Genomic DNA, 27262 nt, shown 5'->3' with positions numbered 1-27262 from the left:
ATAATTGCTTACATATACAGTAACACTTTACAGTAAATAACAATCATCTTGGTGAAAACAGTTGTTGACAACCAAACTTAAGTCTGATATTCAACCCAGAGAGTTCCGTTTCATATTTTTTTATTACCGTAATGATGTACCCATTCTTTTAATAACCTTGTTATACACTTAAGGACCTTTTTTGGGGCATTGAATGTGAATTATATTGGTTTTATATAATTTCTAATATTTTGTTATCATATAATATTATGTACGGTACTTATATAAAGAAGTTCTGAATTAATATTCTAATTGTAAAAGATGTACAGGTACTCCCGGACTTACAACGGGGTTAGGGACCGACATCCAGGTCGTAAGTCGGAAATGCTTAAATAACACATAGAAAATCGAAAATTTGGGTCTCTTTTTCTTCTCAGCACCACAAAACACTCACTTTTAAGCTTGCCAGCCATTTTAAAGTGAATTACAGATGAAAATTTTGTCTGTGTACTAACTTTGGGACTCAAAAATACATAATTTGACCACATTTTGGTACGACTGAGGCGGTCGTAAGTGCGGGTGGACGTAAGTCGAGTCGGTCGTAAGTCGGGGAGTACCTGTAGTTTGGATAATGTTTTGGAGTGGTCTTCTTCTTCTGGGATAAATACAATGGTGTGGATGCGAGACCAGCGACTGCAATCTTATTTCATCCACGGTGTATCCTATATTTTGAAATTAATTTACTCACCAGTAATATGGGTGAATATTAAGTGATACTTTTGTGAATGAAGGAAGAGCCATATTATGGGATTAAGATAGATAAACTACTAAATTAGTTGGGTCACAGGACCATGCAGTGTTAATGACTGTGCTATTGTTTACTATAAAATAATAGGTGTTAATTGTTATAATTTAATATTTCTTATACAGTACAGTATTCCTTACTTTGACTTCCTTTACATAATATAATGAATGGTTTCCTTGGGTGTGTTTTCACAATGTAATTACTGTATATTAAATGTCATCTTCAACTGTCATCTGGAGGTAGCAAAGGATTGTCTGCATGATTCTGGTCTGTTAACCAAAGCTGTTATTTCAGAACATAAGTCCGATTAATGAGCCTAGGAGTTGAAGCACTGCTGAAAGAGGAGAATTATTCAGTAGTGGCTGTGATAACAATAAAACTAGGATCTTTTGCTGAATGGAAATACAAACAGTGTTAAATTTTTCCCTGCAAAGTTTTTATTTGTAACAGACCATTTGATTTTTAAATTTTCTTAATTTATATTTGCAGAACGTGTGAGTTTTGATTTTTCCTCATGTTTGTATGGGCTACACGTTATTGAAACATTGATATACATGTATATAAAATTATTGCACAAACAAAAATTCAAAATTTTAATGATTTACAGATTTAGTACAGTACAATACAGTACATGTACTGGCAAATTTCCCCTGAATAATTTTCATAAGTTTTTAATAGTTAAATCGTATCATTATTCTATTTGTTTTAAATTCTGTTCTCACTCCAAAAATTACACTAAAAAAATTAGTACAGTGTTGTCATATCAAATCTTTTTTCATATACATTTTTGATACAGTTGTAAAATCTAATTTTTTTATATCGTCTTTTTTAATTTTTGGAGGAGGAGGAGGAGGAGGTGGAGGGGGAGGTGGCTTCTGGTTGGTGGAGAAAGGTGTAGTTTCACCTGACCCAGAAGGAAGATCTTTTTTCTCTAGAGTCTGACACTGCACTGGAAGCCCCTTTGTTACTTTCTCAGTATTAGTCACTGATGTTGCTATTACTTTCTTATTAGTGTTAGATACTACTGACGTTAGAAACTGCTTAGGAAGAAGGTGTCTGTTAACAGTTCCACCATATATACACACAGGAGCACAAAATTCATAACCAAGCTTGCCATAAAACACTTGTTGGTCATGTGTTGATAAGTAAATTGTGCTAAAACCACAAGCACGGGCATATTCTTCAGTCTTCATTATGAGTAATCGCCCATAACCTTTTCCTCGTAGATCTTGACGAATAACTACCGATTCAATCCACGCTGCACCTTGTTGTTGAGGCAACACATTTATTCTTGAATGTCCTATGACTTCCATATTTTGTTCAGCGGTGTTTCGTAGGAGTGCCAGTGATGTGGGCAACTGGTCACATGATGAGTGAAGAGATCTTAACCTAAAAAAAAATAAAAAAATAAAATTATTAGACACAGAACTGTAGTGCAGTTCCCTCCCAAACAGTATACAGTATTTTCAATACATGATGGTCCCCAACCTGTAGTTTGTGGCCGCAAGGGTTTATTAGAAAACTAGCAGAAACGCTCTTTCGCTAGGCCACGGTAGAATGGACAGCCTAGAAAAGTTAGAGATCAAAGAAAAGTAAGCTGTAATGAGAGAGAGCATAAGGATAAAATTAGCTATAATACGTGGAATGTGATACGACTTTTCAACCTCTGTGTGGTGTAACGGATGGAGGTTAGATGCAGAGAAAAGTAAGCCATAATGAAAGAGAACCTAAGGATCAAAATAGCTGTAAATCATAGGCAGGAATACGACTTTTCTACGTGTGTGTGTCCGGGCTAACTGTTTGTCTCTCTCTCTTTCTCTCAGGCGTGTCGGGTTGGTTGGAGTTTTTTTGAGATCCCCACATGACACTTGCTATCCATGCCAAGTTTGGTCCAGATCGGTAAAGTAGTTTCCGAGATTCTCGTGCGGACACACAGACAAACAGACTTCTTTGTTTTATATATACAGTATATACGTTAGATTTTAAAATATTTGGGATTCTTTTTCAGTGAAAATAATGAAAATATGTAATAACTTGATACGACATGTACAGAACGTGTGTATTTACCCTAGACTGCGCCCAGAGAGACGTATTGTTTGTACTGTATATGGAAGTTCGTGTGCTATATGGACTAATGAGATATATATGTTGCCTCGTGTTTCCTAGATGGATTCGGTAAAATGCTACTCTGACCACATAGTTGGCACGGGCAATCCCCAATGGAGGTTCATGTTGCATAACAAAGAGGAATGAACAGGCTATGTATGAAATAAAACAAAGCCCTTATGATGTTGTGGTTGCCTCGGGCGACTGGGCGTATGTGAATTTCTACCCCCGATCTGCAATTTATATTTTAACACCCCTATTCGATATTTGCAAAGCGTACCCCGCGGGCTAACCACTGCTTTCATATTCCAAAGTAAGGCCCACTTCACACGAGCATTTTTTTTTTAGCATAAAACCAAGTGTTCTAGAATTCTTCACATTGCAAGCATGTTTTTTTTCTGTGCATCAGTTGTGGTGCATCTATGGTAGAGGCTGGAAGTACCTGTGATTATTTTAGTCAGATGCAGGCGAAATGAAACGTGAAAAACACTCCTGTGTGAACACATGCCTTCTTCCCCACGCAGGCCTAAGCAAGGCCTGATGTATTGAACAAGTGTGCGTATGGACTGGCAGGTTGCCAACCAGCATAGTGTTTTACCTCTCCCCCGTCTGGGCCAACCTTTGAGTTGCGTTGTTATTTTTCAACTCGTAATTTTGAGTAGATACAGACAGACCCCGACTTACGACTGCTACGACTTACGACCGTCGGGACTTACAACCGCCGCAGATTTTTTATAAAAAAAAAAAAAAAAAATTTTTTTCAAATGACACGCATTTTCTATACCGAAACGTTTCCAGTTAATGTAGTCTCCATGTATAATTAGAAAATTATGGGGGCCCCATGTGCATTCAGCTGACTATATTAAAGGTAAGTGCTCAGTCACACTGTATCCATTCCTTATTATTTATTACTTTCACTGTACTGTATCCATTCCTCATTATTCATTACTTTTACTGTACTGTATTTCATTGTAGATTATTTATTTAAAAAAAAAAAAAATTTATCTATGTCGGACTTACGACCTGGATTTGGGTCCCTAACCCCGTCGTAAGTTGGGGTCTATCTGTATATGTATTTTTGTTTAATTATTTACTCTGTCACATGCACACACAAATGTTCAAACAGGATTTGCAAAAATAAAAAATAAAATAAATACAGTAGGGTCGGGATATATCGCGAGATAGGGTCCAAGGATGTTCGCTATGCAGGTGTATACTAAATCGCGATATATAATTACATGTAATCAATGGGGAAAATAGGGCACAGTCTAAAGTTAGCAGAATATAAATAAAATTGCTGGAATCCTTGCAAGTCAGCGAATAATGTGACAGTAGACATCACATATTTTGCACAAGAGATAAAAATTTTAATTATATGTACTAATTAAGTACTAAATTTCTTTTGTCTATTGCGAACTACAGCATGTTTATATTCAAACTAATCACTATCTTATAAGAATTCCAGTACATATAATGTTAATTATATTCTCCCAGGTCAGTTTAGTGACATTTTATATGAGAAAAACTTAAGTCACTCTTAAGGACAGATAAATAAATAAGCACTAGACCTTGGCATCAACTGTCAAACATATCACCTCACCTCCCTCCCTCCCCCCAGGGTTGGGTGGTTTTAGGCCGCTCCTCAACTTACGATGGGGTTAGGGACCAGAATCCAGGTCGTAAGTCGAAAATGCGAAGATAATACATAAAAAATCTCAAATGGGTGTCTCTTTTTCTTCTCAGCACCACAAAACTCTCACTTTTAAGCTTGCCAGCCATTTTAAAGGGAATTACAAGCGAAAATTTTGTCAGTACACAGCGCAATCACTAACGTCGGGACTCGAAAATACGTAATTTGAAAATTTTTTGGTACGACTGGGGCGGTCGTATGTTCGGGTGGTCGTAAGTCGAGGAGTGGCTGTACAGTGATTTAAGGGCGATTTAGGAGTGTTTCTGACTTTACATGAGGTCCCAGGAACGTAACCCTAGCATAAGTTGCGAGTTTATTGTACAGTATATTGGAAAATTTCAATAATTTTGGTAGTAGTGATAAATTTGAAATATTTCCTGCACGTTATATAAAGTCGCTATATATCCAGACCCTACTGTGATTATCATGAGGTAAAAACCTAAAGATAAACATTTATGTCTACAGGAGTTACCGTAGTGTGTAGTTGTGGGAGGGGGTGGTGGGTGTGGATGATGTGAGGTACAGTAGTGGGATGTGGGGTAATTGTGGGAGGGGGAAGGAGGGGGTGGTGGGTGTGGATGATGTGAGGTACAGTAGTGGGATGTGGAGAAAGCAAAAGGAACATACAGTGAACATACAAATTAATGTTTACAGTGGAGGTCACGAAGATCACACGCGCTGAGGTTATTGTTATTTTTCAACTCGTATTTTTGGGTAGATATATGTTTTTGAATCTTTTTACCGTTACATGTACACACAATCTTCAAACAAAATGTGAAAAAAAAAAAAAATTAAGGTAAAAAATATAGATAAAAAAAACCTTTCTTACCGCATCAGACTGTGGGAGGAGGGAGCGGTTGTGGAGACCTCAGCCCCCCCTCCCCCAGTCTCCTGCACACAGTGAAACTATTGGCAACTGGCAATGTGGTATTTTTTCTTTTATTTTATTTATTAGTATAATTTATATTCATCACATTTACTGGTATTATGGTATACGTGCGACGCTGGTCCCTAATAGCCTTAGACATTGAGGAGTACAGTACAGGGTATAATATATATATAAAAAAAGCTGTATGTGGTTAATGTTGCCGACTGGGAATGCACCACCCCCCCATTTACATTAATTCTTATGGAGAAACTTGTCCCGATATTCACAGTTTCATTAATTGCAACGACTTTTAGGAACGCATCCCTTGTGATAACCAGGGTATTCCATTACTGTACTTTACCTGCAATAAGAAAACAATTATGTATGACGACTCTTTCATGAGCAATGTTCTGACCTGAGAGTTTTACTGCGAGGCCACTGATCGTTCAGGATATTCATACAATCTTCTGTGTATTCTGGATGACGATGAAGAGCAATAATCTCAGTTTCTCCGCCTTCCTCACTTGGGCTAGTCATCTTTATATCTGGAATATGCAGAATATGGTAGCATTTTCATTTAACTTTTCACTAGGTATTAATGTAAAGCTTTCTTTTAATTAGTCATATTTGATTTTAAAATTATCTGGTCAATTATCTTCCACATTTCCCATACAGTGCAGTACAGTACAGTAGTACCCCGATTTACGCGGTCAATTGAACCCACAGGGTACCGCGTTAAGTGAAATCCGCGTAAAGTGAACAACAGAACTTATGGGATTAATTCCAATAGAGACTGGCTCGACCCCCAACTCTACTTTTTCCGACACAATACCTATGTTCTAGTAAAAATAACATCTTAATTTTATGATGGTACAGGCACACAATTAATACTTAAAAGAAATAGAGAAATACAGTCGCCAAGTTAATGTCTATTCAAATAATGGACTCAACTCCCTCCCCCTCTTCTCACACTACACTCGCTGGCTCTTCCCTCTCTGAGAAATTTTGGGGGGAAAACCACTAAATTTTAACATTTAGTAATAAATAATACTTCAGATTAAAGTTAGGATAATATAATTGACATTGCTGAATTCCTTGTAAGACCAGGAATATTTTGAATATAAATGTCATATATTTTGCACAAAAGATAATATATTTACTCTGAGTAAACAAAATACTTACATTAATCTAAAATTTGTATGTCTAATGCAAAATCTATGATGTTTATATTCAAAATGATCATCAAATTGTAAGAATTCCAGCAATGTAAATTACATTCTGGCCGGGTAATTTGTATGAATTTTGTGAGCTAAAACAAATATCTTCTTAATAAAAAAAAAAAATATTCTTTACACAGTGCCAGATGGTCGGTCGGTCCCCACCTCCCACCAACCCTCCCTACCAGATGTGTGGGAAAACCAGAATATTTACCTTTTTAGTAATAAATAATACCTCAAACTAAAGTTAGGATAATATAATTGACATTGCTGGATTCCTTGTAAGACCAGGAATATTTTGAATATAAATGTCATATATTTTGCACAAAAGATAACATATTTACTCAGAGTAAACATTATATCTAAAATTTGTATGTCTAATGCAAAATCTATGATGTTTATATTCAAAATGATCATCATATTGTAAGAATTCCAGCAATGTAAATTATATTCTGGCCGGGTAATTTGTATGAATTTTATGAGCTAAATAAAAAAATAAAAAATTATACTTCACCGCGTATATGGGTAGATGAATCGTGTTAAGTGAAAGTTTGGTTCTGGCGAGGCACCGCGTATATGAGAAATCGCGTTAAGTGAAACCGCGTAAAGCGGGGAAATACTGTATATGATTTATCCAATCTTAATGACACCATCAATCTATCTACACTAAAAGTCCAAAAATCCGGATGCCAGAAATCCAGACCACCCGAGAATCCGGACTTTTCAAAAACTCAAACTTTTTTTTTTAGCTGGCTTTTGTGTGTATGTGCGCATGCGTGAGCGCCACAGCTGCACAGCGACAACAAGCGACCACGCGGTTGCCACTTTAAAACGAGCCATCAAACTGTGACAACGTACAGTGGGGTATGGTATAACGAATCTAATTGGTTCTAGAACCTTGTTCGTTATAGCATTCGTTAGTAATAGGATTAATCCGTTCCAGGCCCCAAATACAACCACTAACACTGAAAAATATAATATAAAATTGTAAAAATTGTAAAAAAGTGCATAAATATGCATCTAAACCCCTGAAATAAAGAGTATCATTAATACTTGTAATAAAAAAACAATAAATTAGTAAAAAAAAAAAAAAAATTATTTTTTTTAAATAATGTTCGTTGTAGGAGTTTCATTCGTTATAGCATTCTCAATTTTATAGGTAAAACCGTTCGTTATAGGAATATTCGTAGTAGGATCCGTTCGTTATAACATACCCCACTGTATGTAATTTTGAGTCCCACTCTTTCCATTTACAGAGCCCATAATAATGGCTCCTAAAGTAGATAAACTTCGTTGTGTGAACAGAAAGAAGAACACGTTGAAATTGAGTGACAAACTTGAAATAATTAAAGTAGAACGTGGTGTGAGCAATACTGTTCTAATGGAAACATACGACATTGGAAAGTCTACAATTTATGATATAAAAAAGGCAAAGAATAAAATTCTAGAATTCACAGCTTTTTCTTTAAAACTGCTCGTTTTGATAAATGAAGCATGCTATATTTGCTGATGAATGAACTATCAAAATGTACCTGTTCATCTCTTCTTTATTCCTCCTTAAATTAAAATTTTAAAAGTACTGCCTGAGAATCCGGAAAATCCGGACCGACCCAATCCCCAATCAGTCCGGATTTTTGGATTTCTACTGTATCATTTATAATATATTCTTCACCTCACATACCTACATGAGAAAGTGATGTAGATCATCCTGCTTAAACATCATTCAATGAAAACTTAGCTTCTGAAAATGAACTAGACATTCCCTTAATGTAAAAAAGAAAAAAGAAAAAAATATCATGATCACCTCAACCTATTGATATATGCTAATAAAACTAGATAATTGTCTGAAACAAAACGTAGAATTACTATAGTATATTTTCTCATGTAGTACTGGAGTATTTCAGACAAACTCCAAAATCAAGTTGCCCATAAACCTGTAACAAATGAAAAAGTAATTTCCACTTTCACCACTGTAAAACTAGAAAGCAAAAGGAAGCTTAGCCCAGAATAATCTCCCCAACTGACTTCAATTTTTGCATATTTTTTTAAAATGTAGATCAGAATACAGTGGTCCCTCGGTTAACGAACACAATTCATTCCACAGTCGTTCGTTAACCGAATATATTACTTCAATGGGATATTGGGCAATTGGTTCCAACTCACAGAAAAGTACATACAAAGTATAAACAAAATGCAGTACAGTACACTTACTTTGAGGTGTGTATGTAGAATGTTGCTGGTTGATGATGATGATGGGAATTAGAAGTGGGGGGTGGAGGAGGAGGGAGAAGAGAAGGAAGTGGGGGTGGAGGAGAAGGGAGAAGAGAAGGAAGTGGAGGTGGAGAAGGGAGAAGAGAAGGAAGAGGAGGTGGAGGAGAAGGGAGAAGAGAAGGAAGTGGGGGTGGAGGAGAAGGGAGAAGAGAAGGAAGAGGAGGTGGAGGAGAAGGGAGAAGAGAAGGAAGTGGGGGTGGAGGAGAAGGGAGAAGAGAAGCATTTTAATGCTTCTTGGAAGGCGAGTTACCTTCCATAATCATGTCAGGAACCTCTGGACTGACAGATTCTCTAACATGACAACCCTCTCTCCTTTTTGGAGAGGAACACTGAGGGGAAGCATCTTTCTCACGCTGTCTTTTAGAGAAGAAGCTGTCAAGTGTTAGTTGTGTGGCATTTCTCCTCCTGAACATCAGCATGTGCTTGAAGAAGGAGACCAGTTTTTCCTCCACGGCACACAACGTAAGTTCTGTTGTTTCCACATCAGGGTGCCTTGAAGCCAGTTTCCTAAACATCTCCCAGTGGTGAACAACATTTTCTAAGTCTGAAAAAGACATATGGTCATCACTTTCCTTTTCCTCCTCACCACTGTCTGTTTCCAGCACCTCAACCAGTTGTTTCAAATCTTCAGGAGAAAGTTCCTGCTTATGAGACATCACAAGCTCTTCAACATCCTCCTCTTCCACTTCGAGTCCCAATGACTGACCAATGGACACAATTTCCTTGTCCAACTCTGCTTCTTCCTGAAATCCCCCAAAATCATGGACTGCTGATGGCCACAGTGTTTTCCATGCAGAATTCAGGCATCGAGTAGAAACTGCTTGCCATGTTGACACGATCAATTTTACAGCCTCCAGGATGTTGTATTGCGTCTTCCAGAACTGTGCCAGTGACAGATCAGGATCAGTGGTAGTTGCCTGATGACACCTTCTAAACATCTTCTTCATATACAGCTTCTTAAAGTTGATGATTACATTTTGGTCCATTGGCTGCATAAATGATGTTGTGTTGGGAGGCAAAAACACAACTTTGACAAAGCCAAATTTAGCCTCCAAAGTTCTGACAAGTTCAGGGTTATGACAAGGGGCATTATCCAGAAGGAGAAGAGCCTTCAACGGAAGTTTATTGGTGGTGAGATAACTCTTCACAGTAGGGCAAAACACATCAATTGCCCATTCATTAAAGAGCTGGCTCGTTACCCATGCCTTACGGTTTGACTTCCAATAAACTCCAAGTTTTCCTCTTAGCACCTTTTGTTGCCTGAACACCCTGGGGTTCTCAGAGTGGTATACGAGCATCGGTTTCAGTCTGAAATCCCCTGAAACATTGGCACCAAGCAATAGAGTGAGACGGTCCTTCATGGGTGTATGCCCCGGTAAAGAAGCTTCATCTCTGGTGATGAATGTTCTTCTGGGCATTTTCTTCCAGAACAGCCCGGTTTCATCCACATTAAAAACTTGCTGTGGAAGATAACCCTTTTCATCCACCAGTTTCTTGAACTCTACTACAAATTTTTCAGGTCCTTTATCCACACTGGCAGCTTCACCATGCCTAACAACACTATAAATGCCAGTTCTTTTCTTAAACTCATCGAACCATCCCTTGCTGTCCCCAAACTCTTCAAACACAGTTTCAGAACTAGGTTGCTCTTCCTTCAAATGTTCATAAATGGAATCTCCTTTCATTTGTTTTTCTTTAATCCAAATAATAGGTGACCTCTCTGTTTCTGCACTTAATGATCTACCTTTAAACACTCTGGTAGATTTATCTCTCACTTTCACTTCTTGAAATTTTTCTTTCTGCGCAATAATTGTAGACACAGTTGATGCCGACATGCCATATTCTTTACTTAGTACATTGGTTCTAATGCCTTTTTCATGTTTCTTAATAAGTTCCTGCTTCACTTGAATTGAAATCAGCTTTCTAGATTTCATTGGACCCATGCTTGATGCAGTAATTTCACCAATAAAATTTTAAGTTCACTAGCTGTAATTAAAGATTATTTTATTTTAATAAACACTGCACTGCACTATATATTATCAATATGTTAACTAAATTTCAGAATGACCAATAATTTTAATGTAAAAACGTAAAAATACTCGTGTCCAAGAGATCAACAAACACGATGTTTCCTCCACTGTAAACAAAGTTAAACAGAAACGTTTTGATTGGTGAGTCTAGTGGCCGATGGGCCCACAAAAATCTAGTTCCCTGTACGTACTGCATATATTATCAATATGCTAACTAAATTTTAAAATTACTAATAATTTTAATATAAAAAAGCAAGAATATTAAAGGGCACAACCTTCTTGATATTTACTTGACTGGAAACAAATGTAAACATAGTACAGATTACTGATTGGCAGACTAGCCTATCAGCCGATGCGCACAACAAAACGTGTTTGTCGTAAGGATTTTGTTAACCGAAGTTTTCTTCGTTAATCGAACCGAAAATTCTTATGGGAGCTAATTCGTTAACCGAAATTTTGTTAATTGAACCATTCATTAACCGAGGGACCACTTTACCTGTAACAGTAATAATGAAGCTCTTCCTTACAGCTTTACTACTCACCATTTTTTTGACAGATAACTAAACATTTTCACATTCTAAACACAGTTTGCAGACATTTCAAGAAAATTAAAATTTATAAAATTGGGATAGGTTTTAACCTTAGTTATTACCTTAGGGATTACAGTAAAGATTCGGAAAAGGACAACCACGGAACTCTAAACAGATTTGGATATAAGGAGAAAATTTCTTCAGTTTATCAAGAACATCTCCAAAAATGGTGGAGGAAATAAATCTTTTCCAAACAAATTGATCATCAAGAGCCTAACCTAATGACTCTCAAACACTGTATTAATATATTGTACAGAAAATATAGGAACTGATCTTAACCTCCTATCCAGGGGGGTGGGAGCCCCCTGGATCCCCCAGTGTGTAAGCCTAACTTAATCCAACAAGACAAAAGAACAAACATGAAAAAAAAGTATAAAATTCCGATGTAAACACTACAGAGTAAAGTACAGGCATCCCCGCGTTATGGCATCTCAGGTTACAGAATTTCACCCTTATGTAATTTTGAAATTATGACCGTGGTTGTCCTTTACTGAATAAAATCATCTGACTTTAGCCAATATAAAATATACGGTACATCTAAATGCAGCACTAATCCTTAACCCCTAGGCTTCAGTTCACATCATATGACGTGTGCTTACAGGGCTTCGGTTTACGTCATTTGACGTTTGAATCGCCACACAGGCCTGGCAAGATTATGTTGCCCAGTAACTATTTATCTTTTACATGCTCACACATGGAAGCCTCTTAGTTTTCATTCGCTGTTTTTATGATGTAGGATCTCGCCCTTTGCCTTCACACATGTTTCTACCCCCAAGCACAAGTGTAGTAGGGAACTCTTGACTATCAGTAGATTTGTGATCAATTAATGGAGGCAGTAATAATAAGTGGTGATGATGTAATAAAACAAGTACCTCATACTGCCAGCAAATCAAGTGTTGTTTACCCAATACATACCAACCTCACCACACTGACTCACACACACTCCACTTGACTCTTCCTAGTAGTTGTGATGCCAACCTGGGGTAAGGACATGTACAGTAGTTCTTTAGCTCATGCATGACCAGTTTGTAAAATTAGAATTGTTTTTTAAATGTTTATTTTTAACTTTTCCAAATATAACCGTAGCCCAGTGGTTAATTGAGATAGGTTTCAACCTTTTCAGTGGTAGGGGTTTTCTCAGATGAATAAAATTGTCTGGCATAACCAAAATTAAATACCCAAGTACGACATTATTCATCAAAGGGTTAAGGAAATATAATTATGCATGTACCGGTAAATAGCAGTGTCGAGTCAACTGTTGGTATCATGAAAGGCAACATGAACCACACTAAACTAACTAAATTACCCGGTTATTTTTAACTGGTTGTTACTTTTATTTCAGTCATCTTTTATAAAGACAGTGCAGTAATTAAAGCAATTTTATCCCACTTGGAAAATTCCCATCTGGGAATTTTCGTCTGATTTATATGATTTAACCTAATCAGACCTCATCATTTAAGTGTGATAGTAGAAACCGCATAAAACAGATGATCGTCCAGATGAGAACAGTCCTAGTTGGATGATACCATTATAGCTGCTATAATTGTACTACAGTATATGAAAACTGGAAGTTCAAATTTGTATTTTTTTATGTACACCACCAATGTGTAATTTTTTTAACTTTGTAAGAAATAATTGGGAACACTAAACATTGAAGCCAAGCAAGAAAGCTTCAGAATTACTTAAACATCTATCTTAAAGTAAATAAAATAATATAAAGTTGTAATTATTGACAACATACCCACTGCTGATTTTTCAAAGAAAATGAATTTAAAAACTGCAATTTCACTGTGGTGTGCAGTGGACACTATTGCAGTTTGAGTAAATGTGTTAAAAAATAGTTACTGTATTTCTAAATTAAATCTAACCTAACCTTAGTTGATAAGAAACACAAGCGGCCGAAGCATTGCAGAAGATAGCACCATCCTACCCAAAGAAACCACACTGCAAAATACTGAGAATGGAAGGGGGTCGGAGTCACTACCAAGAGCAAAGACGTTACCGACAACAAATTTTGGCTTGAATGTCATGTACACTAATACTGATACGTTTCTTGATAAGAGAGAGAAGTTTGAAACACAAGAACAAGAGAATCGACCTGGAGGAATGTGAGTTCAGTATTGACGGATATGACTCATTTACGAACCTATATCAAAAAAGTTGCAAGAGGGGTGTGGTTATCTATGCTAGGCAAGACCTTAGAGCCAGCCAGGTGAGGGTACAGGAAGAGGATGTTTTTGAAGAATCCAAGTGGTGTAAAATTAAATTGAAGGGAGGAGACTTACTTATTGTCTGGTTTATCTACAGATCTCCAAACTGTGGCCCACTAAACCAAAGGAACTTAAGAGCCTTAATAGACAATGCAACGATGCTCTACCCTAGCCACCTCCTTATCATGGGGGACTTTAACTATGGCGACCGACTGGAGAAATGAGTCCACGCCAAATGACTTAAATAACCCCGCTACTCTTTTTGTAGAAACTTGGAGATAATTTTCTGTTCCTACAAATGTCAAGGACCCAACGCATTACAGAGGGGAGCAAACACCCAAGCCACTGGACCTCATCATAACAAACGAGGAGGGTATGGTGGCCAAGCTGGAACATCTTGCCCCAGTTGGCACCAGCCACCAAGTAATGTTGTCATTCAGATTTAACTGTTAATTAGTTCACGACAAAACCAGGCCTCAGTGAAAATATTACAAGGAAATTTACGACGGGATGAAGGAGATGAAGGGTATCCACTGGCCTGACTCACAAAGGTATAAGCACGCAGGCACTACGCTGAATATCACAGCCAGTAGAGTGACCCATTTGATCAAGAAATATATACCCAAGATCAAACCCATTGCCCCTAGGAATACAAGGAGACCCCCTCCCCTACACACGAACCATGCAGCGGTCGACAAAGTTAAGAAGAAAACCCAGAAATTCAAGAGTCGGTTAGGTCAAGCAATGAGCAGGACAGAAGGATGTATGCAAGAGCCAGGAACCAAGTAAAGGCAGTGAAGGGCTGAAAAGGAGTTCCAGAGGATGGTTGCAAGTGAGGTCAAGTCAAACCCAAAGGCGTTTACCGCTATGCAAAGTCGAAATTAAAAATGCGAGTAGGAGTATCGGACCTGAGGTTTGAAGATGGTAGTTACGCAGGTTCTGACCAGGACAAAGCCGAAGCAATGAACAGTTTCTTTTCCTTGGTGTTCACCAGAAAGGATGCGAACAATCTTCCTGCATTTGAGGACAGACAGTCTGACACAGCACTGACCCAAATTGTGTTCACAAAAGAGGGTATTAGAAATAAACTGTCAAAGCTAAAAGTTCATAAGAGTCCTGGCCCTGACATGGTGCATCCAAGCTTGCTGAGCCCCTGAAGATCCTTTTCTGTAAATGCCTGGATGAGCAAAAGGTCCCCAGTGATTGGAAAATGTGCTTATGTGAGTCCCATCTTCAAGAAAGGCAATCGTCACTTCACGAATAACTATAGATCGGTGAGCCTGACCAGCATAGTATGTAAAGTACTTGAGAGCATTATAAGAGATGCCATGATGGAACATCTACTACGAAATAACCTGAAAAAGGATTGCCAACACGGTTTTATGCCGGGGCGCTCCTGCTTAACACAATTACTCAAGGTGCTGGATGTGTGGATCCAAATTCTGGAACAGGGTGGTAATATCGACAATATATACCTAGATTTTGCCTAGATTATACCTAGATTTTACTTAACTTCTTAGCCGGGAGGCAGAGCACCCCCAGACCCCCCCAGCATAATAAACAAAAAAATTAATTACTATGATATGGTGTTATTTTAAGTTTTTTGTGGAGGAGAGAGAAGTCACTTGAACCGAGCAGCCCGTAAATGTACACTGAGTCAAGGACAAAATTGAGCTTCAATAGGGCCACCTTAAAGATTTATCGCTGCGAAAGACAAAGTAATGCCACAAGTGTGAGCCTAGGGACCTAAATATCTACCAAATGAAGCTTTTGCCCGAGGAATGAATATCACATCCGAATTCAGTGATAAAAATATACCTGTAGTAAGAAAAGAACCCTCAATACAAATTAAGCTAGGATTCCATTCACATGTTTGCAGTAATTTTGCGTTTTCAATTGCGACAGGGAGCGATTGGTATGTACTGCAAATGCATCATGCTAACGCAACCTAGCCAATGAAAACAACCGTGTACATTTCAATGTGATCTATTTTTGGAGCTAAAGCTAACGCAACCGTTCACGTGTGACTGGAATCCTTGCTTTATGCTGTGATGTGGTATGTCATCAAGGTAATTACTAATGAGTAATGACTGACCCACAGCCGATTTTTCATAGAAACGATTTTTAAAAATGACGCAATTTCACCGAGTTTTATAGTGGACACTATTGCAGTTTGGACAATTGTGTTAAAAAGTGGTTATCTCTAAATTTAACCTAACCTAACCTTAGTTGATAAGAAAAACAAGAAGTAGAAGCGTTGTTAAAAGACCTCACCAACCTAACCAAAGAAACCCACCTAACCTTACCTAACTTCCAAGCCATGGGCTCCGCTTTCTGGGCCCCGGCATATCAAACAGAAAGAACTTACTATGATATGGTGTAATTTTATGTTTTTTGTGGATGTGACAGCAGCCGCCCAGGTAAAGATTCGTTTTAGGTTGAGCATGGAATTTCATATTTCTTATACAGGGAGAAAAATATTCTAAACATTTACATTATTTGTGTTTTCAATGTTTACTATGTGTATGTAGTTTTCGGTGTTCGGATGAGGAGGGACTCCTTGTAATAGGTTAGGTGAGGTTTTCAACGGCATGTTTGGTGTTCTTTTTAGTGTTTTACACCCTCATTTTCCCTCTGCTTCAAAGCACTGCCCACTTTGAACAACCAATATTATTGGTAATTGGGGAGGTTTTATACTGTAGTTTAAAATACTCAAAAAAATATAAATTTGAGCAGGAAACGCTAGTGAAGAGTTATGTGTACCGCCGGCAAGGCCGTGCCCACCGTTTCTCTGTGGATGTTGGTCACACTAGAATAACCCGTTACAGCTACTCCCCGACTTACGATGGGGTTAGGGACCCAAATCCAGGTCGTAAGTCGAAATGGTCGTAAGTTGAAAATGCTTAAATATTACATAGAAAATCTAAAATGGGTGTCTCTTTTTCTTTCCAGCACCACAAAACCCTCACTTTTAAGCTTCCCAGCCATTTTACAGTGAATTACAAAAAAAATTTTTGTCAGTACACAGTGCAGTCACTGACGATGGGACTCGAAAATACATAATTTGACAAAATTTTGGTACGAGTGAGGCAGGTCATAAGTGCGGGTGGTCGTAAATCGAGTAGGTCGTAAGTCGGGGAGGAGCTGTATAGTACATCCTTCTTTCCTCACACAGCCAAACTGTGGAATGATCTGCCTTCTTCTGTGTTTCCATACTCATACAATCTGTCTCACTTCAAAAAGCAGGTTTTCCGTCATCTTCGTGGTGCAGATTAATAGTCTCTTTCTCTTCTATTTTTAATTTCCTTTTATTCTTATTTTTTCGCCCCCAAGGCCCCATTGTGGGTTGATGACCTGTGCCTGGGTGGGCTATTCCCCCCCCCCCCAAAAAAAAAATAAATAAAAAATAAATAAAAATTGAAAGGGTTAACAATCTGGAAGATTGTTCCAAGAGTTCACAATTCTCACTTCATTAGGAGGATTTCACAGCGGCTCCCCCGTCTCAGTCACAGTAAGTTAGCTCCTACTGCAGGTGTTAAATTATGCTCGGTTAGTTTAGTTTAAGGTTAGGTTAGGTTAGGTTAGGTTAGGTTAGGTTAGGTTAGGTTAGGTAAGGTAAGGTAAGGTAAGGTAAGGTAAGGTTAGGTTAGGTACATGCAGTCGATCTATTAACTCAGATTAAATTAAGTTTTCCAATTTTTTGTGACTTTGTGACACCAAATACTAGTCGAGAAGTGATTGGCTGTCCGATTTATTTATGTAGGACCATTATTTGACTTCATTGCGGAAACATTTGGGTAATTAGTCGGACCCCTGTAAACTGTCCACTCATTACACTTGCTCCGTCTTAAGTCTGTCCAACCTATTTGTCTTGAATTTGAAATTCTTGAACCGTGTTAACAACGTGATTGAACAGACCATCACAAGTTCTATCAGCACTTACATCTGAAAATCCAACGAATCTTTTATGTATTTTGCCTTTATGAACAAAACACAAAACTGTTGAGAGCTGCTATTTTGACATCACATCTGAAGTTTCATCAAGGATAATAGCAACAAATGTTGCTGAACTTGTCTCTCTCTTTATATGACCATTAACAACATTAGATACAGCTTGGATGATGTCATTTAGCACAGTTGGAGAAGGACCTTGAAACACGGTTGATGTATTTAAATGATTATCTAAAAGAGAATCATAATTTCGAAGTACATTCAGTAATTCTATATAATTACCTCTATTTACTGAATAACTAGACTAGTTATGACCTGGTAGAGGAAGCTCTTGTTTTGCATCAATAATTCGTCTCAAAATCTCTATTCTTTGTTACTTGTTCATTGTGTCGCCTTACTTCTGTTTTCCGTTGGTAGTCAATTGATGTGTCAATTCTTTGGTTCCCAAACATATTAAGATAAAAAAATACTGAACATGTAATTGATATCTTTCATGTGCTGTAGTTAAATGGTTGAGATCATAAAACCCATGTTTATTCCACACACGAGAACAGTAAACAGGGCCAACAGAAAAGTTTGGATAGAACTTTACAACCAGTCATCCATTCCACTGTTTCATACTGTGAAACTTGAACAAATCTTGTATATTCACTTTTTTTGTCTTTGTGTGTAGAACGCAAATGTGTTAGAGGAGGATGACGAGGTTTATCTTCTTCCACAACTTATCCTCTTAGGGTCGGGTTGAAAAACGTGCACTCAATATATCTCCAACAGTATTACCTCTTGTTAAAATGATGTTAAAGTATCTAAATTATAATACAGAGTGAGTTTTAAAGACAGTGTTGAGGGGACGGTCAGCCTCACCCTCACCTCCCTGGTATAAATAAATACTATAATAATGTCGGTGTTGTTGTGTGTCTCTTACAATACATCAACCATACATAAATTATTAATATTTTTAAGAGTATGTTATTTTATATTTATTAACATTACTAATTCTCTGTAGTTTTAGAGTTAATTAATGATGTAATGTGATAAGTTTTAATTCGGCGATAAAGTTACATATTAGGTTTGTTTTTGTTCTATTTACAGTTTATATAGAAAATATGTTACAAAATTATCTTATTTTAATAGAGAATTGTTTTATATTTTACCATGAATTATTAATACACGTTTATTGTGATTGTAATTTGTTAAGTATAGTGAGTTTAATTGTAAAAAGAGTTATGGTGTATGTGTTGGGCAGTAGCTACAACATAAGACGTAAATATCAGTATAAAGTTTATTCACATGGCGTCAGTCTGTAGGAGTTATTGAATCATTATTACTAACATTGATTATTCCAGTTTAAATACATTATCAAGTGAGTAGCACAGCAATGGACTCTGGTATTGACTCAACAGACAGTAGTAACGGGAGCCTGGAGGAGGGTGGGGGTGTGGTGATGGAGGGGGCGGTCTCTGGCTCTGCTGCACACAATGATCTTCCTCCTGCTCCTACAGCTCTCAGGACTCTCGCTGCTGCAGCTGCTGCCACTAACCCCGTGCCTTCACCTTTAAAGAAACTAGCAGCCACTGCCCTTAATGATAATCCGACAGTGTTAGAGAATCGAGAAAACAATAATGAGTGTGAAGTATCAGTTGATGCTGTAGACGCCCCAGCAAGTACAGCACCACTTTCTAAAATGGTATGTCAGACTTTTGTTTGTATTGTTACTACCCTCCTCCTTTCACCACTTACTCAACCTTCACCGATGGTTACCAGCGGCCAGGGTCGTATGTACAGAAGCAGTAGATATCTCGGCGCGCCCGAAAGTTATAAACTACTGAAACATTTAGATCTCCCTATTCTGAGCATTTTGAACCTCACATATACCTGGTGGAAATGGATAATAGCGACATAGTTGAATTTAATTGATGTTATGTACTTTTCAGTCTTCGTCTGTGAGGAGATGGTATCGGCGTGAAACCGAGTTCATTATGCATCATGCATGCACAATATTGACCAATCACATTTGAATTTTTCAAAAGAGGCAGCCTGGGTATGGATTTGAAATTCAATGACCAGTCTGACAATGGCCGTGGTCGAGGTTGGTTGTCAATCGTGCTCCTAAAATTATTTTAAGTTTATTGCTGAGTTTTGCGAGAAAGACATTCATTCTATACCAATTCTTGTGTATCCCTGGTCCTTCCACTTCTAACTAAGGTACTATTGCACTTTCGGACATGGCACGCCCCAAGGTTTTAAACTAATGAAACATTTAGGTTAGGTTAGTTTAAGCTAGGCCTACTGGGGGTCCAGGGGCAGAGCTCCCTGCTAGGGGTTAGGTTAGGTTAGATGACTCATTTTCTCCCCCACCCATAAACCCCTATTTCCCAAGCACTCCACCATTATTGTTGGGGGGGGCAAAAATGAGCAATTTCTGACAAAAATGAAGGTCAGATTCTCTTAAAACACACCAAAATACACTGGAAAAACATATTGGTTAACCTCTAGGGACTCATAAGAAAATAAGGAGTCTGCAATAGGCCGGTTGGCCTGTACATCACAGCTCCTGTCGAGAGTTACTACCACTGTCTATCATCTATGAATCTCTCCAGCCTCCTTTTAAAACTTTCCAGCATTCCAGCACTTACTACAAAGTTGCTAAGCTTGTTCCACTCCTCTACCACCCTATTTGTGAACCAGTTCTTCCTATCTCCCTCCTAAACCTAAACTTATCCAACTTAAATCCGTTGCTACGAGTCCTATCTTGCTCGGATATTATAAGAACTTTATCTATATCCCCTTTATTGATTCCTTTCACCCACTTAAATACTTCTATCATATCTCCCCGCACTCTTCGTCTTTCTAGGGAATGCAAGTTTAGTTTCTTTAACCTATCTTGATATGGAAGGTTTCTATGTCCCAGAATCATTTTCATCATTCTTCACTACACCAACTCCAGTGAATTGATATCCATTCTATGTTAAGGGCACCAGAACTGAACCGCATAATCGAGGTGCGGCCTGACTAGCACAAGATATAGTTGCAATAAGACCTCTGCACTCTTATTACTTACACTTCTAGATATAAAACCTAATACTCTGTTTGCCTTGTTTCGAACATTAACGCACTGTTTTCTAGGCCGTAGGTCCGGGCTTACAAGTACCCCTAAGTTTCTTTCACAAGTCGACTTCTCTAGGTTGATGTTGTTAAGGCTGTACACATTGACAGTATTTGTTCTTCCAATATTAAGTACGCTGCACTTGCTGGTGTTGAATTTCATTTGCCATTTTTCTGACCACTCCTGCAGTTTATTTAAATCCTCCTGTAATGCATTTGCATCCTGTCCTAAAGTAGAAATTTACTGATATCTCAATTGTTGTCGAATTACCATTGTTTGTCCCGCCAGTCACCGGTAACTTCCCGACGATGGGTATCAGTGTACAGACAAACATCAGGCAGGTAGATTTCCACTAGGTCACAGAAACACACTTGTGCACTGTATTCTTCTTTAATAATCAGTAATTCTTCACAACACTATCAACAGGGTAATGTCTTCACAGCTTAACTCTGCACTTCGAATATACAGTGTACAGTACTGTAGTCAGCACACTTTATATTAATCACAACAATTCCACAGTACTTGCACAGCAATTGTCTTCAGTTGTTCTTCTAGGCTTATTCTTTACACTATGAACAGAAGCAATCAACTGACTCAAGGCCGCTCACTGCCACTTTTATGTCTCGTGAGATGCATCTCAAACAGCCTAGCACCACCCAGAGATGCCTGCGTGGTGCTAGAATGCTCTACTCCGATCAAGCCTTACTGTGGGAATTAATATCCACCTTTATCCTCCAGGTCCTTGAAGCACTGTAGTAACGATCTTGTGTGTTATCAGACTTGGAATAACAATCCAAAGTGGCATATGTAAATAATTTGCTAATTAATTAATGATTTAATTAACTACCGTAGTTAGGTTAGGGAAATAATTATGCGAAGTGTACAAAAATTAGTGGTAAAAACACTATTTGGCATCCACAAGACTGATTACTTCGCGGGAAATAGAGCGGTATTCCTCTTTCTCTATGGATCACGTTAATATCGTTTAATTTACACGATATCGGTGGCGGTAGTTAACTAAAAATGTAATTATGTATTTCTGCTAAGAAAGAGTATTATAAAGGTGGAGAATCACTAAAAATTGCAAAAACACTATGAGGTTAGGTAAATATAATCTTGAGGGCAAGTAAAATACCCAACAGCTCTGCCGCAAAAATAGATGCCATAGTGGGGAGGTTACCGTCCTGGCAGAATACGGGAAAGACCACCCCAAAACCCACCCCTGCATCTGACTTAGAGCCGTCGGTGTATCCAGGGATGGTCCTTCTGTGAGAGGAGGCATGCTCTAAAAAAAGAGAATGGACAAAGCAGGGAGGGAGTAAGTCCTTCCCTTTGTTAAAATACTGACAAACTTGAACTTCAGGGAGAATCCACAAAGCGGTTGGCATGGGGCATCTCTGAACAGGAGGAAAACAAAGATTTTTAAATGAAGCCTTTCATCTAGGCCTTTGCCACCTAGGAAATTTGTGTGACTGGACTTTCACAAATAGTAATTGAGTAACCATCCTATGGAATCTATAGCATGGTTACTCAATTAATAATGGTTTTAGTGGATACAGTTCCATTATCTATAATGGACCTGTATCCACCACATCTATTAGCGGCCATCTTTCCGCTTCAGATGGTTTTATCATACAAAAGTGCCACACCTTGAGTTCTGTTAAAAGGCAAGAGTGTGTGACTTAAAGTCCATTGACCCACCCACCCCTGTTTCCCCACGTCCCTACCCAAGAAAAGTGACCTCATTAATTCCCTGACTTATCAACACATCAATTTCTATTCTCTTGTTCTAAAAAATATTATTTGTGACCATTGTAAAGGCCCAGGTGACCCCATGAGCTCTCTGCAACCCTTTATGAAGGAACTTGTGACCCCGAGTTTGGGAACCACTGCCGTAAATGGTAGTCAGATTCTTTATTAGTGGTATTGGAATCGGTAAAAATACTTATCTAGTACGGGAGCTACTGTAGGAGCTATGAAAGAATAATTTGAACTGATGACAATAACATTTTAATGCCTACCCATAATGGTTGCTATAGAATTTAGTAATTTCTGACAAACGATGCAAACTACTGTATGGTAACTAAATCATACCAAATTTTTATAGGTTGGGTTAGGACTGGTTGGTTTGTGTCTTATATACAATAGTTAGAAGTAACTTAATGCTAGAGTACTACAGTAGCACATTTCCTCTATGGCAGGGTAGCCTTTCAACCCCTAATCCCCTTGAAGATTATCTAGAGGTCTGGACATGTACTGTATTGTGCATAAACTAACGGTTCTGCACATACGGTTGGCTCTTTCATAAAAAAGTGTAAATGATTCTTAGTTAAACAATGAGAAACATGTTTATACCTTGTTCATTTCCTTGGGAGATATTGTTACAGGGTATAAGAATACTCTCATATTCACAGCTGGTGGCACACAGAGCTGATGCATATACATCGCTGTTCATAGTCTTTCTTGTAAGTACACTTGGTCAGTTCTTGACAGCTCAGTGCTATTGGTGGAATGTCTGTCCAGGTTATTTACCTTTATTTTTCCAGCCCCAGTTAGCAGGACTTGGAATATCTGGTTGGGCTACTGCTGCCTGACCCCAGATCATTCCACCTTGATACTCTGCACACTTTACATGTTCCTTTAGGGCAGACCGTGTTGGTAGAATTGCATTACCTGTACAGTAAAGTTCTCTTTTTACCACAGCCCAAGTTGGATGTTCCAGAAGGAAGTCAGCTACAACTACACTTCCCTGTACCAGAGGATGGAAGCAGTGAGGAAGGAGGAGGCACGACCTTTGAGCTAGAACCTCCGCCTGGATTAACCTTCGCCAATGTATCACCGTCTATGTACCTCAGCCGTGGCTATGATGCATACTGTAAGTTGCTGTATCTATTGTGAGTAAGTGTGTGCTGTAGCTACTGTATTGACTTTTTTTTTCTACAAACTTATTTTCGATGGAAGATGGCTTGGAGTACCTATACTGTACACTGGTCCCTCGGTTAATGAACGGTTCGATTAACAAAATTTCGGTTAACGAATTAGCTCCCATAAGGATTTTCAGTTCGATTAACAAACAAAACTTTGATTAACAAAATCCTTGCTACAAACATGTTTAGTTGTGTGCATCATCTGATTGGCTAGTCTGCCAATACAGTAATTCGTTCTATGTTTACATTCGTTTCCAGTGAAGTAAATATCAAGAAAGTTGGTCTCTTGAATATTTCTGCATTTTTTATATTAAAATTATTGGTCATTCTGAAATTTAATTAACATATTGATAATATAGACAGTACAGGGAACAGTTTTTGTGCACCCATCAGCTGATTGAATCACCCACCAACGCTTCTCAGTTTAACTTAGTTTACAGTGGAGTGAACATTGATTTTGTTGGTCTCTTGAATATTTTTGCATTTTTTATATTAAAATTATTGATAATTCTGAAATTTAGTTCACATATTGATAATATACAGTGCAGAAATTATCATGAAACACGAAGAAGGCATTAGAACCAAAGCACTCTGTAAAGAATAAGGCATGTCATCATCGACTGCCTCTACAATCAGCTGTTTGATATGTAAACAAAGCTGCTGGTAATATAACATACACACCTCAAAGTAAGTTAAAATACAGTATTTTATTGGTTTTTATTTATTATTGTACAGTAAACTGTACAGTACAGAACTGTATTTAGTTTATATTTGATGTTTTGTAGTAATTTGTATGTACTTTTTCTGTGAGTTGTAACCATTACCCAATATCCCATTGAAATAATAGATTCAGTTAACAAAATTTTCGGTTAACGAACGACTGTGGAAGTTAACCGAGGGACCACTGTATAAGGAAAAAACACCTTATGCTGGTATCCATTGATTTATGATGCTTTTGCCTAATTACAATATAAATCTGAACAGGGATAAATTACTCCAGAAGGCAGCCTTCCTTCTAGCAATAGCAACAGGTATGAGCATCAGTGAACTGATTTCAATTTCCAATAATCCATCATTATTGGTATTTTCTGATGAGGATGTTACCCTTTTTCCTACGGAGATCCTAAGAAAAAATGAAAGGGAAGATTTCCAAGCTCAACCTATTAGGATAAAACGTCTAATGGATGAAACTAGGGTTCCTTACATATTGTGTCCAGTTAAAAATCTTCAGGAATGGTTAACCAGATTCCCTAATCGAGGCCCCTATGTTTTTTCATCAAGGGATGGTAAGAAATTGTCTTCTAGTCAAATGACAAAATCCTTATCTCAATTAGTGAATCAGGCAGACCCTGGCAAGAAATTTTTGGCACATGACACTAGGAAATATGCAGGGTCTGTGGCCTTTCTGTGGCATACGAGTCTCAGTCAGATCAAGGAATTGGGCTTTTGGAGATCTTCAAAGACAGCTATCTTCATCTATCTCTGAGAAATGCTTCAAATGTGGTGGTGCTGGGTTCCCCTCCCCCACCTAGTCAATCTCCACTACCAGGACCTTCTTCCTCATGAGAATAAAGTGAGTATTCTTTTTTAGTAAATTAACATTTTACCTTCTGGTAAATGTTCCTAATTTTGGAAAATTTCTAAACGGTTTATACATAATCTGGACCTAAGCTAGCGGAGCCTTGTATGCAAAGTCACCTCCCTAACCACCTCCTGCTAGTCGTCGCATTTTGAGGTTTGAACAAAAGGCCGTTTTTTTTTCTAAAAACTAGTTTTTGTGATATAGCCCAGAATGCAACGCCGATAACCCATCCATCCCCACCCCTCGAGAGTTGACTTTTGTTTACTGCTCACTCTAAGGCAGGAGATGACGGTGGTAGTGTGTATGATGGAGGGTGAGGGAGGGGGTTTGAGAATTGTAATTAAATGCCAGGTAGCGACGTGTCCTCCTAATATTACTTATTAAGTAATTATTAGATGTTTTAATTGCCTGTATGTTGGCCTGGCGAGTTATGTTAGGCATTAACATACCTAGGAAATAATGCTAGGCATCGCATTCTGGGTTATATCACAAAAACTGGTTTTTAGAAAAAAATGGCTTTATTATACGTACATCCAAAAAGATAAATAAACTGATTAATTTTGTATTGTACTCACTGATGGGCAGAGGTGGAGCGAGTGTGTGGTGGGTAGTGGAGAGGAGCAAGGCTAATGGTCTTTCATTCTTCTTCACAACACTAGCATGACTAGCACTTGATGGTCGCTTGGAAGCTATTTCAAATGGTTACAGTACAGTGGGGTATGCTATAACGAACGGATCCTACTACGAATATTCCGATAACGAACGGTTTTACCTATAAAATTGAGAATGCTATAACGAACGAAACTCCTACAACGAACATTATTTAAAAAAAATTTTTTTTTTTACTATATTGTTTTTTTATTACAAGTATTAATGATATTCTTTATTTCAGGGGTTTAGATGCATATTTATGCACTTTTTTAAAATTTTTACAATTTTATATTATATTTTTCAGTGTTAAGTGGTTGTATTTGGGGGCCTGGAACGGATTAATCCTATAACGAACGAATGCTATAACGAACAAGGTTCTAGAACCAATTAGATTCGTTATAGCATACCCCACTGTACAGTATTTAGAGCAAAAATGCTTAAACACGTACGAACGCTGTGGAAGCCTAACAAAGACTGGGGACGCTGTGATGCTCCTTGAGAGAGCGCAGTGCGCCAAGATGAGAGAGGGTGACGAACCGTGCAAAGTAGTCCGTGACAATGTTATAACGAATCGGTCGGGACTTTGTTGGAATCATGGGTATCTGAAGAGTAGCGACATTATAACGAAACAATGTTGTCGTGGACAGTGTTAAACAAGGACTTACTGTATTGCGCTGTTCAGGTGCTTATGTCTCCCTCAGCCTCTTCATAAGTTTTCATAAATTGAATATTTTAATTGCGAGTACAGCACTGTACTGTACAGTGAATATAATTAATGTGTAAAGTGCTGTACTATGGTAGAATTTATAAGAAAGTCATTGTTTTTCCTAAAGAAGATTTTTAAATAGTTTTCAGCATCAACTTATTGTCTTTTTTGTAGGAATATATTTCTACTGTATATAATGGAAGTCAGTTTTTATTTACAGAATTTGGGTTAACCAACAGTTCTTCTGGAATGAAAACCTTTAATAAATTGAGAGATGCTTGTATAGAGCACACTGCTTTGTAAGAAATACTTGATTATTGTAAAGTTTTAAATTCTAAATACTGTACTTATATAAGAAATATTATCTACCACACAGTTCTGAGTACACTATTACTAAGCCACTTTTCAATATTGCATACAAAAACAGCACAAGGTTACTCCTACTCCGTGGTGCCGTATGAAAACAACGCCCTTCAGAAGAAGCTACGGACGATACGACTGAGAATGAGACAACAGAATTATCAAATCTTGTCCCCTAAAGCAAGTAAGATGTTGAAGATATTGTTTTCTTAA

At 37.9% G+C, this 27262-nt stretch overlaps 3 protein-coding genes across 4 annotated transcripts in view; 1 reads left to right on the top strand and 2 right to left on the bottom strand.

The window, feature by feature from the left end:
* Positions 1-1198: 1198 nt before the first annotated feature.
* On the bottom strand, positions 1199-8930 carry LOC121879608 (N-alpha-acetyltransferase 80-like). The gene is made up of 3 exons (XM_042386279.1): positions 8877-8930; positions 5864-5993; positions 1199-2173 (listed from the first exon to the last, which is right to left on the bottom strand). The coding sequence occupies exons 2-3, from the start codon at positions 5983-5985 to the stop codon at positions 1543-1545; spliced, it is 753 nt and encodes a 250-aa protein (XP_042242213.1). The 5' UTR covers positions 5986-5993; positions 8877-8930; the 3' UTR covers positions 1199-1542.
* Positions 8931-9105: 175 nt separating this feature from the next.
* LOC121879591 (tigger transposable element-derived protein 1-like) lies at positions 9106-18608 on the bottom strand. 2 transcript variants are annotated; one of them, XM_042386263.1, is made up of 2 exons: positions 18498-18608; positions 9106-10922 (listed from the first exon to the last, which is right to left on the bottom strand). In XM_042386263.1, exon 2 carries the CDS (start codon positions 10877-10879, stop codon positions 9161-9163), a length of 1719 nt encoding a protein of 572 aa, XP_042242197.1. In that variant the 5' UTR covers positions 10880-10922; positions 18498-18608; the 3' UTR covers positions 9106-9160. The 2 variants fall into 2 exon arrangements, with proteins under 2 accessions (XP_042242197.1, XP_042242203.1); XM_042386269.1 differs by having other exon boundaries at positions 18370-18498.
* A 364-nt stretch (positions 18609-18972) lies between these two features.
* Positions 18973-27262, top strand: part of LOC121879581 (ankyrin repeat domain-containing protein 54-like) — a 31591-nt gene continuing 23301 nt past the window's right edge. Inside the window, exons 1-3 of the mRNA XM_042386255.1 lie at positions 18973-19404; positions 23527-23698; positions 27117-27233. Of these exons, the coding sequence (XP_042242189.1) occupies positions 19096-19404; positions 23527-23698; positions 27117-27233 (598 nt within the window). The 5' untranslated portion in view covers positions 18973-19095. The remainder of the gene's footprint in view (positions 19405-23526; positions 23699-27116; positions 27234-27262) is intronic.

The sequence above is a fragment of the Homarus americanus genome, unplaced genomic scaffold (assembly GCF_018991925.1).
Source record: "Homarus americanus isolate GMGI-L3 unplaced genomic scaffold, GMGI_Hamer_2.0 scaffold42746, whole genome shotgun sequence".
Taxonomy (NCBI): domain Eukaryota; kingdom Metazoa; phylum Arthropoda; class Malacostraca; order Decapoda; family Nephropidae; genus Homarus; species Homarus americanus.
Note: the sequence above shows the minus strand (reverse complement) of the source record. Positions and strands in the feature narration are given on the sequence as shown.

Coding starts and splice junctions, on each gene's coding strand:
- LOC121879608 (XM_042386279.1), bottom strand. CDS start 5,985: ATGACTAGCCCAAGTGAGGAAGGCGGAGAAACTGAGATTATTGCTCTT. Junction 2,174..5,863: donor CCTCGCAGTAAAACTCTCAG/GTCAGAACATTG, acceptor ATTTTTTTTTAG/GTTAAGATCTCTTCACTCAT.
- LOC121879591 (XM_042386263.1), bottom strand. CDS start 10,879: ATGGGTCCAATGAAATCTAGAAAGCTGATTTCAATTCAAGTGAAGCAG.